Consider the following 15,896-nt stretch of genomic DNA (forward strand, 5'->3'; position numbering starts at 1 on the left):
AAGGATGATAGTTTTCACAGTGACACGAAATGGTATTGTGAACAGTGTAATTCTCCGCTGTTAACTATTCCCTGGATTTCTAGGTGGTTGTCGTCTTTGGTCTTTGTTAATGCAGGCTGTGTCCTTCACATCGCCTCATCTGTGTGACAGCCCCAAGGGATCTCACACAGGCTCCCCCAAACCCATGTGAAGACAGAACTGTTCTAAACAGGGAGCTACTGTGTTAAGGATTCAACACTTGCCTTCCAAAAAGCTCTGTCCTGGGAAAGATGGGGACTTTTTATTTACGAGGGATGTGGGCGGGGCAGTCCTCCTTGAGAAGCTTTATATTCAGGGGAAAGTTCAGCTCTGTAAACCAAGCCACCCGGACCTCCCTGAGTCTGCAGAGAGATCACTGTGCCTGAATCAACCCGGCAGTGCATAGCTGTGCGGTAGCTGGGGGTGCGGGAGGGTCAGGAGCTTAGGGCAGATTTCCCAGCAGAGGCCACTTCAGGGTGATTCCTCTAAAAAGTGTACAGTGGTAGCCGGATGTGGTGGTACACACCTTTCATCCCAGCACTTGGGAAGCAGCCTCAAGTGAATTTCTGGGAGTTCTAGGCCAGCAAGGGCTTCACAGTGAGACCCTGTCCAAAAAAAAAAAAAAAAAAAAAAAAGGAAAGAAAGAAAAGTCTGTAGCATTAGAGAAGGAAGGAGTCTTGGAGACTATTCATCTAATGTGGTCCTTGCACCTTCTCCCACATTCCTAGATGAAGAAACCACAGCCACGGGAGGTAAAGTTGTTCGCTCCTTTGTTCATTCGATGAGGTGTTTATTGAGCACTTACTACATGCCACATCCTGTTCTAAGGGGTGGGGCTAGATGGAGAGGGGCAGATTCTGGGCTGTCTCCTGCCCGAGCCTTGACGAGAAGGTTGGGGATAAAGGAGGACTGGCGGGTTGTAAAACATCAGCCGTGCGAGGGAACAGGCGGCCAGGCTTGCTGCTGCCCTGGGAGGATACCAGAACAAGGTGAGGACAGACAGGGAGGCTACACCGGGAACTTCAGCAACTCTCGCGTCTTCTAGACCCAGAGCTGGCCTTGGCCATCTCTTTCTTGCGGTAACTGGGTCCGTGCTTAGTCAGTCCCCATATGCGGGGTGTCTGTACCCTGGGGCTAGCTGTTGGTTGTCATAGCTGCTGTTTGAGGAGCCGCTCTACTGGCTAAGAACAAACACACCATTTAATACTCTGTGTGACCTTTGGCAAGTTGCTTAATTGCTCCAAGCAAGCTCCCCCGACAGACTTGTGAGGAACAAATGAGGCAATGTGAGTCAGACACTTAGCACAGTACCTGGCAGATAGTAGGCGCTCAATAAACGGTGGCTGCTGCTGCTGCTGCTTTGTTTCTGTTACTCCTCCCCCGCCCGCCCGCCCGCACAAATGCCGTGGACCCCACCGTGGCCAAGAGGCAGGGGAAGGGGGCTGGCCTGCAGGTGGGCAGGTGTGCTTGGCATGGGTGTCGGTGGGGGTCCGTCCTTTGGGGAAAGGCCTAGGTAAGCTTGGCTTTGGGGCCAGAACATCTGACCGGAGATGGAGAAGGCATTGAGGGCAGTGCCCGCCCAACACGCCCATCTGGAAGTTTCACCTCGATTAGCTACACTTGGTTCTCTTTCTGAGGAGTGGGGCGGAGAGCTAGAGCCGAGGGAAGCACAAGAGCACGGGGCCTTGCTTACCGTGGCGTGTGCTGTAGTAGAGAAGGGGTCACGGGTTCAGGTCCCGCCAAGGGCCACCAGCGTGGTCCTCAGGTGCCTGCCCGTCCCCTGTGATGTCGGGACGGTGCTGCTGCTCTTGAAGCGGCTCCTTCACTGGCTCCTTCCCTGCCCCAGCCCCACGAGTGGTACTAGTTTAAACCCAGCTCTTGAGACTTGGCTGGCTGCAGTTTTAGAGCCTTCTGTCCTCTTAGGTTTCGATGTTTGTTGTTTTTCTCCTTTTTCCATTTGGTTAAAAATTAGGCATTTTTAGGATGCTAAGAGTTTTCAAATGAAAAATCAAAGGTCAGCTGGGTACATGCCTATAACCCCAGTTACTTGGGAGACTGAGGCAGGAGGATCGTAAGTACCAGGCCAGCCTGGGTGGTCTAGTGAGACCCCATCTCTCACACATGTACACACACAAACCCCCCCCAGAGGTCAGGTGACTCTAAGAGGTTACATTGGGTGCAGAAAGCAGTAACCTGGCAGACTTTCTTTGAGCTTGGTTGTGGGCTGCCCCAGGGTCTGGTGAGATCCTGGGCCACAGAGGGCAGGAAACTGGCCACACAGCACGCAGCTTACTCCAATTCCTGTTTTCTTTCTGCTGCTTCCATCGAGAGGCGGCTGCGGGTCGAGGAGCACAGGCCTTGCTCAGGACTGAAAGCATGTGACAGCAGCAGGCGGCAGGGCTTCTGGGACAGGACAGGGCTCCGTGGGGGGAGCAGGCCTGCAAGGCAAGGCGGGGAAGCAGGTGACACGTGCCTTGCTCGGTGCGAGCTGCTTAACTCTGCTGTCTTTTCTCAGCTCTCCCCTGAGGTGAGGCATTTGGTCACTCTATTCTGTCTTCCTCTGTAAGATCAGAAGAGAACTGAGATCTGGATGGGATGCGCAGCTGTGTGTAGCCCGAGCTTCCACTGACCTGTCTCTCCCCCCCTGTGCCTCTACTCAAGGTTGAACAAGATCTGTAGTGGTCTGTCCTTTCAGAGGAAAAACCAGTTCATGCAGCGGCTTCACAACTACTGGCTGTTGAAACGGCAGGCCCGCAACGGTGTGCCCCTCATCCGGCGTCTGCACTCCCACTTACAGTCCCAGAGGAACGCTGAGCAGGTGGGTGAGGGTGGAGGCTGCTGCAGGAGGGATGCAGTGGAGGGAGGGCACTCCTCCTCCTCCCTGAGCCTTCCCAGCAGCCGTGGCCTGTAGGCAATCACCTCAGAGTGATCTGTCCAGGAACAGTCTGCAGCACCCAGAGAGCCTCAGACCCGACAGTGGCCTCTTCTGAAGGGAGATGCTTTGCGTTGCTTCGTGTACTAAAGAACTTCCGAGAAGCCATTCCTCTCGGATTAATTTGACCAAAGTTCAATTCTCTACTTCTCCCTCCCTGTGTCTTACATCTGTCTGGCCTACCTGTAGTTTGTCTGTTGCCTAGTGTGTGTGTGTGTGTGTGTGTGTGTGTGTGTGTGTGTGTGTCTGTCGTGCCTCTGAGTTGTACCTGTATGTGTATGATGTCTGTCGTGCCTGCACCTGTACCTAATGAAGGGCTTTCCTCTGTATTAATTGAACAGCACAGAAAACATGGCATGGGAACCAATGAGGGATTTTGTTTGTTTGTTTTACATTTATTTTATGTGCATGGGTGTTTTGCCTGCATGGGTGTCTGTGTACCATGTGGGTATCTGTTGTCCACAAAGACCAGTAGAGGGTTTTGGATGACCTGGAACTGAAGTTACAGAGGGTTGTTAGCCCCCATGTGCATGTTGGGAACTGAACCCTGTTCCTCTGCAAGAGCAGCCAGTCCTCATAACGGCTGCACCATCTCTCCAGCCCAAATTCCTTAACACAAAGTTTTGACAGTTTTACAAGGAAGAAGTCATTTTACCCCAGCTGACCCAGAAACACACAATACTGCAAAGAAACCTTAAAAGCTATATTCACATGTTGTTCCCAAAATTTATGGTGGATATTTGTTTTAAGGTTGCTTCTAATCTGTTGACTGCTTTTAGCAAACAATTATCACAACACTCATGTACTCTCAGGCGAGTGTACACACACACACACACACACACACACACTCACCCACATTCTAGTCTCGGTCAGAGACATGGGAAAGAACATAACAAGATGAAAGCTATGCTTAGATTGTAAAAACTGATTGCACAGGAAATCCAAGGCCAGTAAGGTTGATTACATTGTCTCTTAAAGGCAGGTTAAACAGGCTAAGTACACAGTAGGACAGCAGACTGATTACATAGTCTTTTTTTCTTTTTAAACACTATGTAGCACTGGCTGCCCTGGAACTCTAGACCAGGCTGGCCTTGAACTCAGATCTGCCTGCCTCTGCCTCCCAAGTACAGAGTCTTAAATGATCTCAAGGCATATTATTAACTTGGCTGTAGAGTCTGCCAAAAGTTCAATTTCTTTGAGGCCAAGAGATATTTTTGTTAAAAAATGTATCACTACAAGGCTTGACTTAAGGACAAACTCCAGGGCAGTGTGAAGAGCCCAGTGTCACAAATGCATAGGTCGAACCCTCCAGACGTCACAGAAGAGGTAGGCTGAGTGAGAGCCAGTGTGGGCCCACTATGTAAAGGAAGAGCAGGTGCCCTTCGCCCCCAAACATGTCATGGTAAATAGTCTGTGGCCTGGCCAGCTGTGGCGGCCATTTCACACCAGCAGTCCCTGCACGCTAAGTGCTGTCGGCTCCTGGTTCCCTTCCCACATTCACATCATTGGGCATTCCTGCCTCAGCTGCTCCATTCCATCTCTCCTTGGCCTCTGCTGCAGAGTAGCACAAGACTCCACATGACCTGTGCCTTGGGCATCCTGTATGCATGTCATATCTAAACTCCTGGATCACTAGCTTCTCTTCTGGTCGTCCCCCCCCCACTCTTTTTTTTTTTTTTTTTTTTTTTTTTTTGAGACAGGGTTTCACTGTGTAGCCCTGGCTGTCCTGGAGCTCTCCCTGTAGACCAGGCTGACCTCAAACTCAGAGATCCACCTGCCTCTGCCTCCCGAGTGCTGGGATTAAAGTCGCCACCACCACCACCACCACCACCACCGTGACCACCTCCACCAGCTATCTGGTTCCTTCTGAACTTTGGGTTCTGGAAGTCTCTGTAGCATTAGCAAACTCCTCCCAACAAGTCTTGTTCTGAGTCTCACCCCAACCATTGTATTACATTTGACATTATGGATCAATGTGTCCACAGATTCCCGTTTGTTACCAGTTTTTGTTTGCGTTAAGCCGTTACATTGTTATGTTTCAAATGCGGAGCTTCCTCCTTCCCTCAGCAATAGTGACCTCTTCCAGGATGGGAGTCACTGATTTTTGTGGGTTTTTTTTTTAAGATTAATTTTTTTACTTTTTAAGTGTGTGCATGTGCATTTACGTGCTCATGAATTTGTGTGATAGTGCAGGTGCCTGTAGAGGCTAGAGGCAGACTCCCCTGGAACTAGAGTTACAGGTTGATCTAAGATGGGTCCTCTGCAGGTCCTAACCACCGAGCCATCTTTCCAGCCCTGTATTCACTGATGTTTGCTGTTTTACAAAAGTATTTTCTTATTTATTTATTTATTTATTTATTTATTTATTATGTATACAGTGTTCTGCCTGCATGTATTTCTGCAGGCCAAAAGAGGGCATCGGATCCCTTTATAGATGGCTGTGAGCCACCATGTGGTTGCTGGGAATTGAACTCAGGACCTCTGGAAGAGCAATTAATGCTCTTAACCACTGAGCCATCTCTCCAGCCCCCAAAGTATTTTCAAACCACAAGCTACTAGTGAGAACTTCACTTTGTTCTCTAGCCAAGGCAAAGCTCTAGAGTGAGATTCTTTCAACCCCTGCTTGCTAGTTTTCTCCTGAAATTCTTTCCAGCTCTGAGGGCCATAGCTGAGCAGCCATGTCTCTGGGGCTGGGGAAGCAACCCCAGGTTACTCTTCACTGTTTGCTCTTGCTCAGCACCCAGGAAGCATCCCAGCCCCGGGAAGCTCGGAGGAAAGGCCCCGGGTGGTGTTGGGAAAGGACTCTCAGCACCCTTGGTCTGGGAAGAGTCAGGAGTCCTGAATGTTGAAGCGGGGACTGTGGGAAGGAAGGAGGCCACCGCCCACCTTCTTCTTGCCTTGCTCAGCGGGAGCAGGACGAGAAGACGAGCGCGGTGAAGGAAGAGCTGAAGTACTGGCAGAAACTCCGGCACGATCTGGAGCGGGCCCGGCTGCTGATCGAGCTCATCCGCAAACGGGAGAAGCTGAAGCGGGAGCAGGTGAGCAGAGGCCTGGCCGGGCTCTCGCTGGAGTCCCTTTCTCTCTGTGGCCCCAGAGGACTCGGGGCCACCTCTCTGGTGCCAGCATTCAGTCTTCCCTCTCGTGCTGAGCACTGTGGGCTCTGTGGTCTGCCCACTTGGTATTGGGTGGGATGCTTCTGGTGGCTTCTGTATTTCGTGGTTCCACTCATTTGGGCTGGAGCCTAAGCTTTGTCCTTCACACCTGAGCCCATGACTAGAGTTTCTCATTTAGGAGTTTTTGGAGGGAGATTGACCTGGATGTTTTGAAAAGCTTCTGGAGCCATTGCATGACATTGCAAGATGACAGCCTCCAGCCTGAGGTTCTCCCTGGGCCTTAAGCATTTATGGACTCGGAGTCATTTAAAATTTCCAGCCTCAGTTCAAGAACGTTCTATAAGTCCCTGACCACAGGGAATGATAAGGTCGGTGGTATAGCGTGCGGTTTAGGAGCAGGAGTGTGTTGGCTGACTGAGTCTAAACCTGGCTCTGTTACTTTCCATTTCTGTAGCAGTAAACAAACTGCTTCATCTCTGAATACTTCTGTTTCCTCGACTTCAGTAGAGAGATAACGGCGGAGCCGACAGCGTAAAGAGATGAATTCATATATGTAAACAGTTGAAAATAGTGCCTGGTGCATCATCAGGGCTGGCAAGGTGGTATGCTGTTATTATTAATGGTAGTACTGATACTCTGCCCTGCTGGAGTGTCTGCTGGAGTGCTCCGCACATGGCACAGAGCAAATATTATTAATTGAATGGACGACAAGCCCAAACTGTTCTCTCTAGTCCAAGAATAGCAGCTGTTACTCGAGTGCTTTCAAGGCCTGGGTTAAAATTGCTCCTCCTCCTTCCACTCAGTTCAAGCACAAGCCCTTCTTTCCTAGGCCAACAGCTTGAGTTCCACTCTGCATCCTGGGCATCTCCCTCTGTGTTTAGCATGAGTGGCCAGGGAGATTCCCTCAAGGTCTCCACAGGTCAAACTATAATTTGTATCCAGGCTTGGTCCTATAGCTGAGATTATCTTCCTGCCTCTGGTTCAGAAAAAATGAGAGGAGGAGGAGGAGGAGGAGGAGGAGGAGGAGGAGGAGGAGGAGGAGGAGGCGGCGGCGGCCCTGGCTCTGGGTAGGCAGGCAGGATTATGTTGATGTAGACAAGAGGCAGGAAGGAGCTTGTCAGTCTCAGCTGTGGCCTTGTAGTGTTTCATGTTAGGGCGTACATGTAAAATATCATCGTACAGGGTACCACTGCAGGTGCTGCGTGAGCGGTAAGCCTGGGCTCCCTGGTCACCTGGGCCCACACAGGTGTTCTCGGCGAGAGCTCTCAGTGCTTGTGAGATACACATGTGCTCACATTGAGTTTTATCAGTGTGCTTGGACTAAGGCCCAGGCTCAGATGCTTTCTGTTACTTTCCAACCAGGTAACTCATGGTAATTCAACCATAGTAATTATAAAGTGGGGGTATTAATTTCTGCTACAGTTACTGTGTCGTTAACTGAGGTAGTACAGGGAGAAGAGCAGTGTGCCGTAATGGTCTGGAGCACTCTAGAAGCTGAGTGGAGGGAGCTCCATGCTAACTTTGCCCCATTAGCTGTACGACCTGGAGCCAGGTCTCTCTGTCTCCACTTCTTTGTGAAATGTCTGTCTGTACCTACCTGGCACACTCAGTGTTACATAAAGTGCTCAGACTGTCGTCCCCGTCCCCCCCGTCCCCGTGTCCCCCCCCCCCCCCCCCCGCACACATACATCCCATAGGACGTATACACATAACTAAAAATAAATCTTTTAAAAATGCTTAGGCCATTACTTGGGACCTAACATGAATTATAAAAGTGTTAATTATTATAATCAATTGTTATTACTTCTGTAAGTTTTGGTATGGTCTTGATACATAGAAAACATTTATAAAGTAGCTGTTTGTTCTAATCTATTCTCTGCCACTATAATAGATTATCATAGACTGGGTCATTTACAAAGAAAAGTTGATTTAGCTCCTAATTCTGGAGGCTGGGAAGTATGGGGATGGTGACAGGCTGGTGAGAGGGCTCCATGCCACAGCATGTTTTGGTGGAGAGCACACGTGGGAGAGTGTGCCTATACAACCGTTACTCCTAAGACAGCCCTCTCCCAGGATTCCGAATCCATCCTGAGGGTGAAGCCCACGTGATGCCAGCACCTCTCCACCCTCAGGCACTGGGAGTTAAGATTCTGACATGTGAACTTCTGGGAGACATTCAAGTCATAGCACTGTTGGTGTCTTATCCTGGGGATGGGGGTGGGCAGCTTCATACCTTGTGGAGATTTGGGGCACGTGATTGACAATCAGGTTAAAGATTCAGTGAGTCTTTGTTGAGGTATTCTGGTTATTCCTTATTTCACTACAGGTCAGGGTGCAGCAGGCTGCCATGGAGCTGGAGCTGATGCCATTCACAGTTCTGCTGAGGACAACTCTGGACCTGCTGCAGGAGAAGGACCCTGCACACATCTTTGCTGAACCTGTCAGCCTGAGTGAGGCAAGTCACCCCTCCAAGCAGCAAGCCTGCTCTGGAAATCGCCTCTGAGTAGGCCAAGGAAGAGGTTGGGCCACAGGGCATCCAGAACTGAGGGTGGGTGGTGTCTTGGCAGGCTAGCAGACTTGCCCGTTGTCTGGGTGGACCGTGCCCCGCGGCTCTTGGTGAGGGTAACACGGCGACAATAGAGTTGGGAGGTCAGGAGCAGCAGTGAGGGTGCGCCTGCGTGGCTCGTAAATAGTTGTTGTAATTGTACAGGTTTTATATGTTTAGGTTCCAGATTACCTGGAATTCATATCCAAGCCAATGGATTTTTCTACTATGAGGCGGAAGCTGGAATCTCACCTGTACCACACCTTGGAGGAGTTTGAGGAGGACTTTAACCTTATAGTTACCAACTGCATGAAGTATAATGCTAAAGACACAATTTTCCACCGAGCAGCTGTCCGCCTGCGGGACCTGGGAGGGGCCATCCTGCGGCATGCCCGTCGGCAGGCAGAGAACATCGGCTATGATCCCGAGAGGGGCACCCACTTGCCCGAGTCACCCAAATTGGAAGACTTTTACCGATTCTCCTGGGAGGATGGTGAGAAGCTTGGACGGGTAGGGAGGAGGAGGACCAGGAAGAGCAGCAGGAGGACGGGGCCCAGAAAGCCCAGGATCAGGGTGGGCCTTGGGGGGTGCAGAGCTGTGCTTGGGAGCCCATGGGTGTGCTCAGTGTGTGGATAGAATAATTCTGCGGCCTAAACGGTGCACTGAGTGCCTATTGAGAGGTCGGAAAGGCATAGCTGGCTGGCTGCAAAGCCAAGGCCTCTCTGGAGTCTCCCCTGCACCCTGAGTGTGCACTGGTGCATGGGGTGGGGGCCGGAAAGTAGGGTGCCTGTGATGTGAGCACCACACCACTTGGCCTGCCCCTGCTTGCTGCATAATCGCTCAGGCCGGGGATTGCTACACCGCTGCATGTCTGCTGTCTGGCCACAGCCGAAACTGAATTGCTTCCTGTAGTTGTTCCCCCCACCGACCTATCGTTCCTAGACAGTGGTGTTGTGGGGCCAAGGCCCACGCTGTCGGTGCTGGAAGTCGCTGGCCTGGGCACTCCAGGGCCTTGTTTTCCATCCAGAAGATTTCTCTTGCTCTGCGCTGGGCACATCCTTCAGCCTCCCCTGTCCTCTCTTTTCCCTGGCAGTGGATAACATCCTCATCCCAGAGAACCGGGCCCACCTGTCGCCAGAGGCACAGCTGAAGGAGCTGCTGGAGAAACTTGACCTGGTGAGCGCTATGCGGTCCAGCGGGGCCCGCACCCGTCGGGTCCGCATGCTCCGCAGGGAGATCAATGCCCTTCGGCAAAAGCTCGCACAGCCAGCGCCACCACAGTCAGTGACCAAGACGGTGTCCAATGGGGAGCTGGCAGCAGGGCCTCGGGGGGACGCAGCTGTGCTGGAGCAGCCGGAAGAGCCAGAAGACGATGGGGACAGAGGTGAGAGTGGGTCACAGGCAGGGGGCAGGCTTTGGGGTGGGAGGGTGGTCAGGAGGAGGAAAAGGCTAACATTTCTTGAGAGTATTCTCTTCCGAGTATAGGGCGACCCTGCAGGTAAACAAAGCCCTTGGAAGGGGTCTCCCTTCACAACACGTTTGGGATGCTATTACAAATACTTAGCAATCGGGGCTGGAGAGATGGCTCAGAGGTTAAAGAGCACTGGCTGCTCTTCCAGAGGTCCTGAGTTCAATTCCCAGCAACCCCATGGTGGCTCACAACCATCCATAATGAGATCTGGTACCCTCTTCTGACCTGCAGGTGTATATGCAGACAGAACACTATGCATAATAAATAAATAAATCTTAAAAAAAAAAAAAAACAACAACCAAATACTTAGCAATCAATAGAGAACAAAATTCATTTGTCAGAGTAGATGTTGGCTCTTGTATTGGTCTGGGCTCCCAGGGGACCCAGAGGTTCTGGAAGGGTTAGGGACAGGGCTGTCAGAGAGTCATAGAGAATAGGGTGCTGGAGCCCAGCAGTTTCATAGTATTTAAGTATGAGGCAATTTTGCACCTCACAGAGTGGCACTGCATGGTACAGCTTACTCTGCCACTCTGGAGAAGCTCCGAGAACGGTTAGACTAGGGTGTGAGAAGGAAGTAAAGGCCCTTCTTCTGGCCTGGACTCTTGGGGTTTTTGTTTGCCTGTTCGGCTGGTTGATTAGTTGGTTTCTCTCTGTAGGCTGTCCTTGAGCTCACAGATATCTGCCTGCCTCTGTCTCTGAGTGCAGGGATTAAAGGCCACCACTGCCCAGCTTAACTCTTGGTTTTGATCCCAGGTGGCCATGACTGTAGGCCATCCCAGGCAGAGGTTTCAGACTATAAAAAGCCTAATTGAAGATGGGTGGCGGTGGCGGTGGCGGTGGCGGTGGCGGTGGCGGTGCACGCCTTTAATCCCAGCACTCGGGAGGCAGAACCAGGTGGATCTCTGTGAGTTCGAGGCCAGCCTGGTCTACAGAGTGAGATCCAGGACAGGCACAAAAACTACACAGAGAAACCCTGTCTCAAAAAAAAAAAAAAAAAGTCTAATTGATTTAAGCAGGTGGCTTTCTCAAGTGTAAATGACATTTGCAACCAACGTATTAGAGTCACCTGGTAAGCTTTCTAAACTGTCCCCTACCTTAGTGATTTGGAGCTGTTTACGAACTGAGCTGTTTCCCGTGCCTTCCCTTTGGGAGGACAGAATTATCTTACTGGTGCCTGCCGTTGCCCTGAGCCCAGGGTCTGGAGAGGCCTGCCACTCACATAGTCTAAACATGGAGTTACCTTTACTTGGGAAGGCTCAAAGTGAAGAGATTGGCGTGTTTTATTGTGGGTTGGGGACATGATGGAGAAGCCACATGGGACATCAGAAGGCTACGTGACCATTGTGACTCCTTGTAACTTTCATATGGCAGTCCGAATGTCATCTGAATTCCACTCCTTGACTCGTGACAGTGACAGAGCGTCCCCCAGAGGGTTCAAGAGAAAGTCACAGAGGTTCATATGGGGAGATCTGGGCTATGGTTAGGAGCGAAGTTCCAGTAGGGCGGACTTGTCTGGGAACCCCAGAGTTAATGCACTTGGTCTGAGTTCCCTACGTCTGCAAACCCCTTTTCTGCCTGCTGTGTGCCCTCCCAAGGCAGAGCCGAGGACAGGTGAGAAAGTGCTGACGTCAGGTGAGAAGTGTGATCCTCCAGTCCCCTAACTATTGACTGAGGCAGCTTTCTCAAGCATGCATGGCATTTGCCGCATGCATGGCGTTTGCCGCACACACGATTAGGCTCACTTTGTCAGCTCTTCATAGGACGTCCGTCCTCCCTTTGTGGTTGGCCTTCGTTTGGTCTGGAGTGTAACTTGGGCTTAAAATTCTTCCTTCTTTCCTTTCTTTCTTTCTTTTACTTTTTAATGATTTTTATTTTTATGTGCATTGATGTTTTGTGTGCATCTATGTCTGCATGAGGGTATTGGGTCTCCTGGAGGTAGTTTGTGAGCTGCCATGTGGGTGCTGGGAATTGAACCCGGGTCCTCTGGAAGAACAGCCAGTGCTCTTAACCACTGAGCCATCTCTCCAGTTGATTCTAACACACAGCGAGGATTGAGAACTTTTAAGTGTGAACAGAGCTTACCCCTCCTTTAACTTTTGCTTTGATCTAAGGTCTAAAAGGTGTCAAAGCCATGGAATAGTTCATGCTTTTGGTCCTTGCTCATCAGAGTCAGTATCTGGCTTGTAGGAGCAGACTGTTGCTAGAATGTTCAAGCAGGTTCTCTTTTTCTCTAACAGATGATTCCAAATTACCTGCTCCACCAACCCTGGAGCCTACCGGGCCTGCACCATCCTTGTCTGAACAGGAATCCCCCCCAGACCCCCCCACCCTGAAACCTATCAGTGACAGCAAGCCTTCAAGCCGGTCCCTAAAGTCCCGGAAGGTGGAAGATGATGAGCTCTTGGAGAAACCAGCCCTGCAGCTGGGGAGCGAGCCCTTGCGATGCTTGCTCAGTGACAATGGCATTGACAGACTGTCTCCCGTGAACCCTGACAGCCCTCCTGGTACCCCTCTCAGTGGGGTGGGCCGCCGAACATCAGTCCTCTTCAAGAAGGCCAAGAATGGGGTTAAGCTGCCGAGGAGTCCAGACGGGACCCTGGAGAATGGCGAGGACCACAGTGCAGTGGGCTCTCCTGCTTCTCCAGCCAGCACGGAAGACGAGCACTGTTCCAGAAAGCGGCCAAGGAGCAGGGGCTGTAGTGACAGTGAAGGGGCCAGGTCCCCTCAGCAGGAGGAAGAGCCAGGTGATCCTGCCTGTGACTTCTTTTCCCACCCGCTTCCCTGCTCCGCCCCGCCGGGGGGCTCCTCCTCCTCCTCCTCCTCCTCTTCCCGTCCGCCATCCCCGGTGGCCTCTGTGAGAAAACAGGCTTAGAGCAGTTGTTTTCAGAGGGCCAGATTGTCTATGGGACGATCACCGGCCTTAGGGGAATGTAAGATTTCACGTGGTAAAATGGTTTTTACCTTCACTTCAGTGTGCTCTTGGGGTATTTATATCAGACACTGTCTTAGGCACTGGAGGGAAATTAGTGAACAAAACATGAAAATCTCTTCCAGAAGAAATAGACTAAAGGCGAATGAGAGCTCTTCTTGTATTAGAGACTTGGTAAAAAACACACATCAATCCATCAGAGGAGAGGGCAGAGAGTGCTAGGGGCACGAGACAAGCAGCCAGGGAAGGGGACATTTGGAAACGATTTGAAGGAGTGAAGAGGGGCAGACTGTTCTGAGGACAGATGAAATGTCTTGGAGGGTGGGAACACACGTGCGTGTCCAGAGCAGCAAAGGAGCCAGCTGCAGCAGAGGTGGGTGGGAGAGGAGGTGGCAGAGCGGGTCATAGTCACTGGAGTCCTGACCGCGTGCCCAGCGCGGGCGAGCTGGTCCCCGGTGGGAGAGGGTCATACGGCAGGGCCAGTTCAGCTCCGCGAGAGTCCCGGTCCAGGAGAAAGTAGAGAGGTCCTCTGAGTCACTGAGAGATCAGAGCCCAAAGCGAGGGGTCGGGCGTGGAGTAACACTGCCAGAGCTATCCAGAGAACTTGACCTGGGGTTGAGATTTGTCTTCAGGGGGCACCCGAGCCGGCCCTGAGGGTGAGGGTAGCTGGTGGGAAGGGCCCAGGGCCTGCCTTCAGAGCATGTGACAAGGAGGAAGACATTCTCTCTAGGACAGTTCAGTGGGTGTTCACTGCAGCCTCGGGAACCAAGGCGCAGGGGCGGGCCTTAAGTGCCAGGCGGGTGAGTTGGGTCCTGGCGGGGTGGGACAGCCGCTCTTCACTTTGACTCCTCCTGTCACTCATCCTTTGTGTGGTATCTTTGGACTGTGGGCCAGCACTTGCTTTTCCTCTCTTCCCTTCCTGTCGGCCACGCTTCTCCGTAGTAGGCTAGACGTTTAGGCTATTAGGGCAGGAGCTTGAAGTTCGGGCCCTGACTTCCTATTGGCTCTGTGGCCTGGAGGGAAGTTCCCTCAGAGCCTGTTTGTGGCTTACTGATGTGGGACTGGTGGTCCCTCCCCGCCGGCTAAGGTTGGAGCAGATTTGGAACGCAGCAGATAGCAGCCTACAGGAGCCATTTTTGTCATCCTTCCGGCTCTGTGTCTCAGCCAGACGGCACGGAGAACAGTGCACTAAAAATGAAAGCCTCTGCTAGTCCCTACATCAGGCCCATCAACCCGGAGCCCCACTGCTTGGGGATACGATAAATCAGCTTTCCCTTCCTAGCCCCCACATGCTGGCACTCAGGAACACTTCTGTACACAACCGTAGTTGGAGCTCAGAAAGCAGGCTCTGAACCTTTACAGGCCAGGCACAGTGGGGTTCTGTGACACACATTGAGGTCGTCATACTAGAGGGAGGGCCGGGTTAGGAGAACCACATCTTGGCTCAGGCACCTGCTCTCACAAGTGTGGCTGGCCTCACAATTTTCTAGCCGAGGTGTCTGTCACAGCTGCCAAATCGGGCCGATCCATTTTCAGTCTCTGTTCAATGGTCAGAGGCGTAGAACTCTGGAGTTAGGACTCAACAGGTCAAAAAAAAAAAAAAGGAAGCCTTCATGCTTAGGTGATCCTGGGATGATGAAAAAGCCCTCTCTACCCGAGGCACCTTGCTGCAAAAGGAGTCATACCAACAGCATCCTCTGCTACACAAGAGGCAAGGGCCACGCTCAGCCTGGAGTCATGGCCCTGATGCTCCATTCTGCGGTGATCTGGGCTGCCCTGGCCTTTCAACTCTCTTCGGCTCTCCTCAGCTCTGAGATAATCTCCGGGTGTGGTGGACACGGAGCCCTTATCCTGCCTTAGTTTCTGCCGTCACACCCGAAGAAGGAAGCTCCTGCTGCCAGCCGGGATGGGGAGGGCTTGGGAGTGCTTATCAGCAGAGCCGGTGGCTCCGTGGGGCACAGGAACTCCCTGATAATTGAGGTTCAACACTAGAGCAGATCCAGGGACTTGTGAGCTTGCCTGGGTGGGCAAGTCTTAGGTTTTTCCTCAGTAGTCAGGTGTGTGCTGCTCAGGTAATACAGTCTGCTCACTGCCACCGAAGATGCATTCCTTCCAGGGGCGGCACAGCCTCCCACCCACTCCAGTCCTCTGAGGCATGTGTCAGGGAAGGGGCTTCTGCACTCAGGGCTCACTCTGTGTGTCCTTGGCAGGCGTGACTAACGGCTTCGGAAAACACACCGAAAGCGGGTCTGACTCGGAATGTAGTTTGGGTCTCAGTGGAGGACTGGCGTTGGAAGCTGGCAGGTAAGGATGCTTACCCACAAAGCTCGGGCAGCCCCGAGACCACCTTTTCCTTACCTCCCCATGCAGTGACAGGTGGGGCTTCTTACTTGGTTCTCGAGACCGCTACCGTTTCCTCAGGCTCTAGTTTGGAACCGGGAGCCCTGAGGAAAAGGGGCTGACCCTTGAGTCTAGATCTGCTCTAAGAGAGAGTAGTGTTGATAGGTTAGTGGGACTCAACCTCCTGGGGCTCAGTGAAGTTACCGTTGGAGACTCACATGCCCGGGTACACACACCCCTGGATAACTCTGCTCCTTGCCGAGGTGGTTTTGACTAAGCCTCTTAGGGTTTCATAGGGTTGGCCTCTGGTTTGTTTTGGCTTCTGTTCTGCGGTGCTGAGGGTTGAACCCAGGACCTCACACATGCAAGGCAGGCATGCTACCAGTAAGTTACAGCCCAAGCCTCTTTCGGTCTGGTTTTGTCTCTTGATGTGGGATCTTGCTGTGTAGTTCTATTGCCTCGGTCTCCTAGGTGCTGAGATTGTGGGCATATATCATTGTCTGGATTTCACCCTTGGTTTTTTTGAAATAGGATCAAACTAAACAGCT

At 51.9% G+C, this 15,896-nt stretch overlaps 1 protein-coding gene across 7 annotated transcripts in view; it reads left to right on the top strand.

Annotated features, from left to right (window-relative positions):
* The window catches only part of Brpf3 (bromodomain and PHD finger containing 3), a 45,439-nt gene that overhangs the window by 13,946 nt on the left and 15,597 nt on the right, over positions 1 to 15,896 (top strand). For all 7 annotated transcript variants that reach the window (XM_076558392.1, XM_042266511.2, XM_076558394.1 and 4 more), the window contains exons 3-9: positions 2,680 to 2,836; positions 5,857 to 5,988; positions 8,390 to 8,518; positions 8,789 to 9,101; positions 9,702 to 9,992; positions 12,317 to 12,823; positions 15,219 to 15,312. In XM_076558392.1, the coding sequence (XP_076414507.1) occupies positions 2,680 to 2,836; positions 5,857 to 5,988; positions 8,390 to 8,518; positions 8,789 to 9,101; positions 9,702 to 9,992; positions 12,317 to 12,823; positions 15,219 to 15,312 (1,623 nt within the window). The remainder of the gene's footprint in view (positions 1 to 2,679; positions 2,837 to 5,856; positions 5,989 to 8,389; positions 8,519 to 8,788; positions 9,102 to 9,701; positions 9,993 to 12,316; positions 12,824 to 15,218; positions 15,313 to 15,896) is intronic.

This window comes from Peromyscus maniculatus, chromosome 21 (assembly GCF_049852395.1).
Source record: "Peromyscus maniculatus bairdii isolate BWxNUB_F1_BW_parent chromosome 21, HU_Pman_BW_mat_3.1, whole genome shotgun sequence".
NCBI classification, from domain to species: domain Eukaryota; kingdom Metazoa; phylum Chordata; class Mammalia; order Rodentia; family Cricetidae; genus Peromyscus; species Peromyscus maniculatus.